Source organism: Phalacrocorax aristotelis, chromosome 19, assembly GCF_949628215.1.
Source record: "Phalacrocorax aristotelis chromosome 19, bGulAri2.1, whole genome shotgun sequence".
Lineage (NCBI taxonomy): Eukaryota > Metazoa > Chordata > Aves > Suliformes > Phalacrocoracidae > Phalacrocorax > Phalacrocorax aristotelis.
In genome coordinates, this window is record NC_134294.1 from 2883811 (window position 1) to 2895900 (window position 12090).

General features: G+C 46.1%; 1 protein-coding gene across 1 annotated transcript in view; it reads right to left on the reverse strand.

Moving 5' to 3' along the window:
- KAZN (kazrin, periplakin interacting protein) overlaps positions 1-12090 on the reverse strand; it is a 239928-nt gene that overhangs the window by 174472 nt on the left and 53366 nt on the right. Inside the window, exon 2 of the mRNA XM_075113712.1 lies at positions 5429-5586. Coding sequence (XP_074969813.1) covers positions 5429-5586 — 158 coding nt within the window. The remainder of the gene's footprint in view (positions 1-5428; positions 5587-12090) is intronic.

A 12090-nucleotide genomic window follows, 5' to 3' on the forward strand; every position in this document is an offset into this window, starting at 1 on the left:
AGGTCAGTTCATGAAATAGCACTGCTCTGCTGCTCGTTCTGCCGCTATTATCACAGCTGTCTCAGTAACAGCCTGCCTTGGAAAGACAACAGAGACTACTGAAAAGAAAAGATTGCAACATAAAAGAGGTCAAGAAATTATTTTTTTGTTCAGATGAGAAAGGGAATGGAGGCTAATGTAAAAAAAAAAAGGGGGGGTGGGGGCAACCAAAACCAAAAATAACCAGCTGGTGGGATGTTGAAGGGCTAAAAGTAAGATATACTAAGTAGGTTTTTCTTTTTTTCCAAAACTGACAGACTGTCTCTCACCTTAAATGATTTATTCACAGGATCCCAGTCTCAAACTTAAAAGGCTTGTGGTGACGACAACTCAAATACTCAAATATTTTCCAAAGAAAAACAAAGTAAAAACCTCTACCCAAACCACTATCGACTTTCAGCAATACCCACAGACCTGTCTTGGTAAACACTTGCTAAAGGTTTGTCCCGCTAGTTAATGAGGGCTGGAGCCATTTTATTCAGGTAACGTTCTAGAACACCAGATTTTAAAGAAAAAAAAATATAAATGAAAAGGTTCTTTCCCCGATGATTTTTGGGCCACAACCATGCTGTTTTGTTAACAGCTTAGGCTTGTTTTCTTTCTTTGCCTAAGAATGAAATGAACCCCTCAGCGAGAAGCAACTGAATATCCCTACGTCCTCGTGCTTTCATGCCTAGTCAACAACTGAAATCCAATTAAATTTAAGCCAGGTGCCCCACAAGGTCACTAAGCTAATCTTGTTCCTAAGTCATCATTTGTGCTATGACTGCATCCGAGAAGTCCAGTCCAAACTAAAAGATAGTCCCTACGTCTATTTATTCTTTCTATAACAACTCCAGAGAGGGCCCCGATGATAATCACAACACCGCTGGGGAAAGAACTGAATGAAAAGATGCTATTTCTCCCAAAGAACTTAAAATCCACTTGAAGTCAATTAAACGCTTTATGGAAGTAACTAAATGTACTGGACTGCTGAAAGCTTGGATTTTAAGGTCAGCCATCTGGAAAAAAAGTCTTTTATTTTACACGTGTTCTTTCATATAAGAGAGAATATTAACCTGCATCTAAGGCAGATGCTGGTGCCTGGATGCACCTTTGCAATTCATTAGACAAATTGCTTCGGCAAACTGCTAGGTTAGAGATGACTCAGCCCTTAGATGTTACGCGCCTTCTGCTCCACACCAGTTAAGTCTCTCACACTAGCAATTAGAAACAGAAATTCTAGTAAAGCAAAGCAAAACAAAACAAAAAGTAATTTAGGCAAAGCTGGGGGGAGATTTAAAGTTTGAAGGTATAATGGATTCACGTCACGTGTGTCTCAGAAGCAATAAATCCTGCTTAGGGAAACGTCTGAGGAAAAAACACTGCTAGGCTATAAAATTCCACCTCTGAGGATTATAAAACAACATGCACAGAACAAACATCCTTTCCAAGCATAATAGGACTGTCAGAAATGATTGACAACAATGACAATCTATCATAGGGTGCTGTATCCTTGCGATAGCATCTCGCACGGGGCTGTCTGGCAGAAATGAAATTGTTTATTCATTCCTGTACTACGCGGAGGATGGAACATGTCATATAGAATTAATGCACCTTTTCTTTCCATCTGCTTTTATGCACGCGCATTATCTAAGTACACCTTTTAGTTCATATAACACTATTTCAATTTCCTCTCGGGTTTCTCCCCCCTTTCAGGTCGGCTATGCAGATGATGACTTGCTAAGTGCTGTTTAGGGGAACGTCATGCCTTTATACTTCCAGACTGTCGTCAGGAAGCTGCTGCAAACCTGAAACAAATATGAGAAATGAGCAATCTGGATGCAAAGCTTCAGCCCTCACTCAGAGGGAGGGTGATGCTCCCTTTCCAGAGCCCTGCCAGCCCAGCAGCAAGCATGTGGGTCAGCAAGCAATCCCTCCAACGGGGTATTTTCATGATGAGGAAATCCTATCTGGGGTGCGTAATGGATGGAGACCACTGGGGTCAAGAGATCCCAGCACATCGTAATGTCTTCCATTAAATTACTGTCTTCCCTGGGCAGAATTTGAGCTGACAGCCTATTGCTGAGTGACTCCACACAGCTTATTACCTACCCCCACATGCAGTTTAATACCGCTGACGGGGCCGCTGTACCGGCAGCCGCCTCTTGGCCAGCCCGCGCTGCAGCTCCAGGCACCGTGCTCACGCTCGTCTTTGCCAATGCTACTTCAGTCGACATCAGTGACATCTCTGTAGGCAGGAGGACTGCAAAATACGCAAGGTAATGCCCCATTCTCCATGGGAGAAAGCCCTGTCACATATGGGAGAGGAGGTGATTTTTCCCCCCCATGCAACAGCTGTTTCTCTATTCTGTTTACCAATAAGAGACCTCCAGCATGGCAAATTTCTCCTATAAAGCCATGGTCACTACTGTCACAGCTGCTCATACACCAGTATTGCCAAAACTGAGACATGACAAGCAGTGAAAGGTAGAGTAAATTGACAAAACAGATGGGGGAAAGAGGTTCTTCCAAGAAGTCAAGGGAGAAATAAATATGGTTTAATGAAGGGACTGGGCTGGCACTCAGGGGTCCATATTCTGGTGATGAAAAAATACAGCTCTGAGTCCCTGCACAAACTCCCAACGCCTGCGTGCTGTGGTTCCTCTCCTCCGCACCGGTAAGCATCCTTGCTAGTTTGTCTTCTCGGTGGTGTATTGCTGAGAGGGGGGACCTGCACCTTCACAGGCAGATGCACCCGGTCCCCGGTGTGGCCTGGCCTAAAACATGTTCACAGCATTTTCCAAAGTGGAAAATGGCGTTTGATGGGTTTCATGATTCATCTTCAGCCAAGAAAAAAAATAAGTCTCAAGATCAAAATTAGATCCACGGTGGATCCAAAGCCTTTGCTTTGGCCATACCTCCTGGCCTGCTGGTGTCCAGGCAGAGTTACTGAAATATGTACAATTTCTCTCCACACCAGAAAGGCAGTAGACAGGAGACATCATCCCCACAGGATGTGTTTTAAAAACAGGTTAATAGTGTCAGAGAAGCGAGAAATGCCCATTAACCTTCCCCTCTGATCAGTCACTTCTGGCGGGTCAGCAGTCCAGCTAATTCCTACCCCAAAATTCAAGCTTTGTGTTCTCTCCTCAAATTATCTGCCGGCCAAAATCAGGTCCCCACCAAGAGGGGATGAAAGGGAGTAAAAGGGCCAGACACCGGATTTCAGCTTATCTTTGTACAGAGCCTTGCACAATCAATCTTGTTTAGAGCTGCAGGGCTCCATCTCCCCATAAAAAACACTAGCTGGGAAGAAATGAGATCAGGTAAGGAAAGGGAAATAATTGCACTGGTGATATTTTTTCCTCCTGTGTAATTAGAGCCATTGGGCACTCTGCAGTCAGGGTTAGTGTGAACTTTATATGCACACGCTGGCGGTGATATTCCTCTTTAGGTAGCTTGTTGCCAGCCTCATGTTTCTTTCATTCCTCTGAGGATTTATTTTATTGGGTTTTTTTGTACTTGATGTTGTCACCTGTTTAGTTCCATCTTTTTCCTCATCACTACCATTTCTCACTTTGTGATCCTTCTAAACTGAAAATCCCAAGCAAAAAGCTGTCCTGCCCTTTCTGGGAAGAGATCCAGGCGCATCACGAGGATGCAGGAGCACTTGGCATTTCCCTATTGTTATTAGCATTTCCTTAATCAGACACTCTATCACAGGCAGCACTTAATATGCATTCAGGACAGCTGATAAGTAGTAAAGCAATTCTCAGGTGCTAAAAAAAGAATTCCTGCACAAGGGGATTATCAGTAGGTACCTTTTTCTCCCCACATTTATTTTAATCTGTGACACACAGACGCCTGTAAGCGTCTGCCTACTCTCATGCCCGATTTGCCAAAGGTATTCCCACCTGCAGCACAGGCTATGGGAGCAAATCCAAATGCAGCGTCTAACCCTTCGTGTTTCCCATGACACTGCAGCAGTGTCCCATCCGTTGGTTTGGGGTAAATGGAGGTGACTTGGCTAAAGACGTACAGAAGTGACACGAACACCATACCCACAGAAAGGAAATCCCAAGCACAGCTGCAATGGTGTGCTCACTGTGCACTCCGCGGCCTCCAAAGCCTGACTCCGCATGCAAAAATATCCAACACTAAAATACACGTCACTAACACCAGGGATTCCCAGGCCACTTCTCGCATGCAGCAAGGTCCCTACTGGCCAAAGTAGTTTGGACCACAGGCTTTGAAAGTGAGAGGAGCAGATACGATAACCAGACTCCACATAGGAGAATATGGGAATAAAACATGAAGATGTGTAGCTTTCTCTGTTTACGTTCTCCATTTAAGCACTTGTAAAACGCTGGCAGCGAGTCACAGGAACCGGGGCCCCGGGGACCAGTTGGTTAACGGAGCGCTGCGTAATTGCAGTAACACTGTAGGCACCAACCCACGTTGGTACTTGCAAAGGCAAGCCGGGCTTAGCATGGGATAGCAACCAGGAAAAGCCCTGAATAAGATAATTTTGCTAATCCTTACAGGAATAATTTCCTCCTCTTTTATTTTCTTATTAGGCTTCTCATGAGAGGCGACAGGCACAGGCTGCAATATGGGAAGTACCAATAAGATGTTCAGAAAAATGAAAAATCCCCCACGAGAGCGGTCAAAGCGTGGAACAGGGGCTGTGGGATCCCCACCCCTGGAGAGCTTTGAAGTGCTCGAGGCAGTCTCAGACCGGCTTTGCCAGCTTTTAGAGCTTATCGGAGGAGAAGGGAGAGGAAAGCACCCTGTTCTCAAAACAACCCTCCAGTACAAGCTGCCATTTTCCATCCAGTTTTTACAAATAAAGACTAAAAGAGAATATAAAAAATATATATACTGAATATTTCGAAGGGGTTTTTTTTAATAAGAGGAAGGAAGCACCCTGTAACACAGTAAACCTGTGGAGTGAGAGATTTTATGTCGAAGCAGCAAAGGCACAAAGGAACATCTGCACATCGTTTCATGACTTAGCTGGCATTTTAGAGCATGGCTAAACCAACAGCTCGGTTTTGTGTCTGGCACTTCTAAAACTGGCATTCAGCACAGGCGCTTAGCGGCAAAATGATTTTCGTTTGCTAGGGCTGACAGTGGATTCCCACCAGCGGGTATATTGCTGCCTTTTCTCCTGAAACTTCAGAGCGATTTTCAACCCTAGATCTGAGATCCAGGCCCATGACAAGCTGCACGCTCCGGGCACCGGGATGTCCTTGCTGAGCTGTGGTTTTCAGAAGCCAAAGTTGGTTTTAAACAAGTGTCAGGGACTAACAATTTCCACTGCTAAAACCTCCCATAAAAATGCCTCCAGATCCGTGCAACGGGCCTTCCTCGTGTCCTAACAGATTGGAGTTTATTGATTTCCTACCTGTGCATCCATTAGGAGGTGCCTCATCAACATCATGGCATTTTTCAGAGATTCCTTCTCGCTGGGCAAAAAGGCATCTTCGTCTTCGTCCAGCGTTTTTGACTTGTTGACGATAAAATGGGAGATCTGGTCGTTCAAGGAATGCAGCGACTCCACGGCTGCAGAGACAGAGAAGGAAAGCAAAACGGGAATGAAACCGTGCTGGAGGGAGCTGACACCATTTTCTCTGTTTGAGATGAGCTACAAAATGCACTCTCCTTCTGAAAAGCGTAGGTGGAATTGTTCCCCATTACCACCCCCGTCCTCTCTGCTGAGAGGGCCAGCAAAGGCACAGTAAAGAATGGTGACTACCATAAATCCAAATATCGATGGCGAACTGCAACAGCAACAACAGGATGCTGCGGTCTAAATTAACGCTACGGTGTTAGGTTTTGGCTGCTTCCAGATATCGGCCAGATTCAGTCAGAATCTAAACACCGCAGTCTCACTGCTCCCCCCAGTCAATCCACCTGCAGCCGGTTTTCCCTACGTGATAAGGTTTTGCAGCACCAAAGTTGTGGTTTTAATAGTAAATGTGTGCCGCAGTGGACATGAGGGTTATGAAAGTACTAAGCTATTGCTATAAGGATCAATAAGTGTAAATAACCTATAGCTATACATGCATCTATAGGTAAAAATTGGCTTTTTTTATTTTTTTAGCTGGGGTAGGAGAGAGCAGGACCAACAACTAAAATATTACTCATTTTATTTTTTCACGATTATCTGTATTTGAAAAACTGTTATCTTCTGAATTCCCCTTTATATGGTCAAAACCCAGGTATAAGTGGGATCCTGCTCCCAGTCATGCACCTCAGAAATCTCCCCCTCTGTGGCTCACAGGAGTCCCCCAGCAATTTCACACACTTTACGATGCTGCAATTTATACAGCCCGTAATGATACGAACTAATGGCAAAATTTCTTTCCGCCCAATGGAAAGCTTTGCATTTCTACGGATTTGGAAAGTCTGCAATGCAATTTGCTTTTAAACCATGTGAAGTTTTGAGTTTCGATTTTTACAGTAGGCTCATTAAATAAATGAGGCTCAAATAATTCTTCGGCGTATTTTCTTTCTGCCAGTGGTTCACGCAGCGAAACCCTTTGAAAAGCTTGCGGCTCAGAGTAACACATCACTGTCACACGCTGAACTGTGCTTCTGCAGCACACACTGCAAATCCTGATTTGCTCAGGCTGTTTATGAATAAGGCAATGTGTTATTTAGGACTCCCCTGACAAACTGATTTTAAGAACACAAGGCAATTGAAATATACTCGACCCAGTTCTGTCCAAAAAAGATCTCACCACAAAATTTGAAGCAGCAAAGATTAGCCAGAAACCATACTCATTAAGGAGCAAATCTTCCCTAGACACAAGGTCCAGAACAAATAACAGGTATGACTCCAAAATGCAGGAGTGAAAGAACAGAATCCTCCTCACTGAGAGTGTTTAATTTTGATTAATAAAAATAAAATTAAATCTGCGCCTTACAAAGCCTTGGGAAGAGCCTGAGGGGGTTGGGAGGTTTCCCAGGCTCAGAGTATTCATGCACCTCACTGCTAATAGAAAAGGTATTTGAGGCTCACCATGATGGAAGGGTCCATTTAAACCATACCATAAATAATATTCAAGATAAGGGCTTTGGAATAACTAATTGAAGTCATTCCAGCTTTCACAAGCGTGCAACAGCGCAGGCTTGGGGCATCAGTGGGTCATGCACGTGCACTGCGCTCACTGCAAAAACACCGAGGCTGCAGCCCGGCAGCCTGGACAGCAGGGCAGCCGCTCGGCTCCTTTGCCCAAGCCACGCAAATCCTGGGATTTCAGCTTTGCAAATTGCTCCACTGAGCAAAACAGAGGCTTGCTCCCTCCACATCAAAGCAACTGAGTCCTGCATCCTTGGCGCCTTCAAGGTACAGCAAGTCAGCATAATGACAAGGATTTAACTGGGGTGGAGAGTATATTAAGCTGGTCATGCAATAGAGCAGCAGCTCCTCTTGAGATTAAGCTTTTAGTAATACATGACCATCAACACACTTGGGAACTGTCCCCCACATCACAGCTTTTCTTCCCTCTGCAGAACACAGTTTATCATATTTATGATGTGAAATCTGGGCCTTCTTCCACGGCACTCTGCTCTGGTCATTGCCAGAAAGAGATGTGAAGGCTTTGATGCATCTCATGCCGCCCTCCCTCTGCACCGCAGCAATTACAGTCCGGGTGCCTAAAAGCCGCATTTTCCTCCCACAGTCTCCCCCCACAATTTACAGATATATTTCTTTCTTGCTTTGCTACTCTAAGGTTAAACTGGACAAGATCAAGAGCCGTTACCGACTATTCTGTAAGGTCTGCTTTTGTTTAGTTCAGAATGTCAATACCTCATTTTCAGCTGAATGGAATTAGAAGATGAAGGAGCCTCAAGAAAGACTGCCTGCAGCCAAAACATTTCAGTGCTTCTCTCCAGAGCAAAACTTACTGATAACACGCAGACAGAAGTCCCCTGCACCACAAATCCTCCCTCACCTTTCAGCCAGCAGGACCCAGCGACAGGGGACTGAGTGTCCCTTGCAGCAGACCCACCATCAAACCCCGCTTTGCCTGCGGAGGCGTGAACCGTCCTCAGAGAGGGAGGCAGAAGTGGATTTGGGGGGGTTCATTTATTGCTAACAAAGGCATAAAAGTGCAGTGTGGGTGTGCAAGGTGTTCGGAGAGGTCCGTGCCTTGCCCGGTCATTTCTGGTCTCCTCCTACCTGCATTTTGACATCGCGCATGTCCTGCACCGATGCCTGGGACGACATTTTTTAGTGTTCTGCCCACGGTCCTCTGGAAAATCTCTGTATCTATTTCCCATACTCAGCCATCTAAAAGTATAAGCACTTTCTGTTTTCTGAGCCCCATTACCATAGCTTTGTTCACACCATTATAAATTAGGTTCTGTCAGCATTTCTATCGTAAATCTGTGCAAGTCAGGCGGAAGGATTCATTCTAGCAAGGAGTGTGGTGCTCATGGGATATTTGTTTCCCCTTCTAATGAAAATCAAAGTGAGGAACTAAAAGCCACAGAGACCTTTTGCTTCTTAAAGAAGTACAGTTTATTTCTCATAGAATCATACAATCATTAAGATTGGAAAAAACCTCTAAGACCATCAAGTCCAACCCCCAACCCAACACCCCCAGGCCTCCTAAACCATGGCCCCAAGTGCCACGTCTGCACGTTTCTGAGCACCCCCAGGGACGGTGACTCCCCCCCTCTCAGGGCAGCCTGTGCCAGGGCCTGACCGCTCTGGCAGGGAAGGCATTTTCCCTCACATCCAACCTAAACCTCCCCTGATGCAGCCTGAGGCCGTTCCCTCTCGCCCTGTCACTGGTGACTTGGGAGCAGAGACCGACCCCCCCCTCACTCCAGCCCCTCTCAGGCAGCTGCAGAGAGCGAGAAGGGCTCCCCTCAGCCCCCTCTTCTCCAGGCTAAACACCCCCAGCCCCCTCAGCCGCCCCCCAGCACACTTGTGCTCCAGACCCTGCCCCAGCCCCGCTGCCCTTCTCTGGACACGCTCCAGCCCCCCAAGGTCCCCCTTGTCCCGAGGGGCCCAAACCTGAGCCCAGCACTCGAGGTGGGGCCTCCCCAGGGCCGAGCACAGGGGCCCCATCCCTGCCCGGCTCCTGCTGGCCACACCAGTGCTGACACAAGCCCGGGGTCTGGTGGCCTCCTTGGCCACCTGGGCACTGCTGGCTCATGCCCAGCCGGCTGTCAGCCAGCACCCCCAGGGCCTTCTCCGCCGGGCACTTCCCAGCCCCTCTGCCCCAGGCCTGGGGTGTTGCCTGGGGTTGGTGTGACCCAAGGGCAGGACCTGGCCCTGGGCCTTGTTAAACCTCATACACTCGGCCTCGGCCCATCAATGCAGCCTGTGCAGTTCCTCTGCAGAGCCCTCCTGCCCTCGAGCAGATCAACACTCCCGCCCAGCTTGGTGTCACCTGCAAACTTACTGAGGGTGCCCTCGATCCCCTCGTCCAGATCATCAATGAAGATACTGAACAGGACCGGCCCCAACACTGAGCCCTGGGGAACCCCACTTGTGACCGGCCACCAACTGGGTTTAACTCCCTTCACCACAACTCTCTGGGCTCGGCCATCCAGCCAGATTTTTACCCAGCGAAGAGCACACCCATCCAAGCCATGAGCCGCCAGCTTCTCTAGGAGGATGCTGTGGGAGACAGTGTCAAAGGCTTTGCTGAAGTCCAGGTAGACAATGTCCACAGCCTTTCCCTCACCCACTAGGCAGGTCACCTTGTCATAGAAGGAGATCAGGTTGGTCAGGCAGGAAAGGAGAGGAAGAAGATCAGGGCTTAGCATTCCTCCATTCACAGGGGATTTCTCCAGCACCATATCACTTTCCACAGTTCTAACAAAAATTTGATGGCCTGCAAGCAAAAGCTTATGCCTATCTTGACTACAATATAATTTTACTTATAGGTGGGACTTATATATGTCACACACTATTGTACATCACAACCCAGGCCAGCGTCATGTTTGTAAACCAGCATCTCCTTCTCGTGGGTCAATCCACATGACGCTGGAGGTTTCTCAGAGTGATGCTGTGCTGTAGACACTGGGGTCTGGGGGAGCAGCACGGCACATCGGTGTGACGGAAACCACGTGTAGCTTGGTTTCTCCAAGTCACCATGAAGCAATCATTTTATAATCATATGTCCTCACACCAAGCAACACTCCAAAGCCCCAGGAAGCTGTGGGTTTTTCATACAGAAGAGCAGCAGGTACATGACTGCACGCAGGCAGCAGCAGGTTTCATTTTCTCATCACTCCTAGGCTGTACTAGCATCTCTACCAGACACGTCAGTCCTGAAAGCCATCTTCCCAGCGCTAATGCACAAGTATTGATTCATCCCATCTTTTCTGACCAATGAAGAATTGAGGACTGATCAGTATTTTATACTCTGAAATTTTGGCTTAAGCCATAAGCCCACATCTGCTTTAAGTAATATGAATGTATACCAGAGTTATCCTCCCCAAGCTAATGGCTTCCTTCCAGATCTGCACTGACTGTGACCAGAAACTGGTACGTGGAGCAATTCTCCCAGGCTTTATGATTTTGAAGTAATTCAGAACAAACAAAATTTTATTATCCTAAGTTATTCTAACTTCCTTATCTGAAGCAATAGCTCTATATTCTCTGATATTTCTTCTCTTACCCTTTGGGAAGTTTAGTGTTGTTTGAGCAATATGTGGCACATTAAGCTCTGGGGGGCAGATGCTTCTCCTATTTGTAATTTTCTAGGTTTAGAGGGATGTCAGAGAAATCAGAAGAAATATTTACCAGTAAGAATGCGGAAAAAGCAGATCAGTATTTGACTTGCGCTGATTTTTATAAACAACTGCCATAGCACTATGTTTAAACTTGGCTTAGCAAAACAAATCTCTTTCCATGCAGCCAACGGAAACTGTATTTGAAAATAAAATCGTCTGAGTCTTCCTCATGAAAGGAAGGCATGTATTTCCGAACACCCGGCCTACAGACAAAGTAAAAACAAAGGAAGCCTGAAAAACCAAACAATTTCTGACACTAGTTTTCTGGATGCCCTGAGTCAGTCTGCAATGCAGCTTCCTAAGGGCCCTTCTCATAATCAGAACATATTTGATATTTATCACTTAAATCAAGAGGAACTTCCTGCTTGTGTGCACTAAAAATCTAAGCGGGAAGGATAATGAGGCAAACCCTCCACCCCTCTCAACATTAAGCCTTAGAGATTTCTGCAGAGCAATACTTCAGCTATAAGCACAGGTATGTTCAGCTCAGATTAGAAGATACTTCTTGATCCCCTAATAAAAAGGAAAGAAAAAAAGAAGAAAAAAGAAAAAAGACAAGAAAAAAAAAGAAAAAAGAAAAGAGAGAAAAAAGGGAAAAAATAAAGATGACAATCTTCCCTTGCCATATCAGTCCTCTGGGCTTCAGAATGATAACACATCAGTAACGCTTCAGGCGAGACAACCAGCTAAGTAAAAGTTACAGCTATCAAAGCCCCGTTGGCTTCCCAGCTTTTCCCGTTCTAATTTCACCATTTCCTCACTGCGAGGAACAATTTCAAGAGGCGAAGAAACCATAACAATCCTCCATTAGTGCTTTGACATCACCTACGAGAAGGGAGAAAATTATACATTTCGGGAGCGGTGTTTTTCACTGCTGCTATCAGAGATGATGTGCTGTGCTGAGGGGTTTTTTCGGGTGAGGACCGTTTGCCTCCCCCAGAAGCAAGAACAGGCCAACAAAGTTGGCTTTTTGCAGGGTGCTTCAGGGTGTGAATCACCGGAGACTGAAGGACGGACAAGGCCGAAAGGAAATTGCTTTCTGTCAGAGACGAAGGAAAAGATACACATGCACCAAAGACTACTTCAAGGAAGAGGCTGAAGCAATAAAGTTGTTCCAGGAGACCCCATTTCATACACTCCAGCTACTGCCCAGATGAGTACAAAATAAAATAAACTGTAGAGAATATATCCTGAGATCTACTGATAAAAGCCAGCAGAGTCTAAAATTAATTCTCGCTGGTAGGAGTGACTAAATGAAAGAGGACGGACGCTCTCATAATTTTAACAAGGGAAGCAGTATGAGGA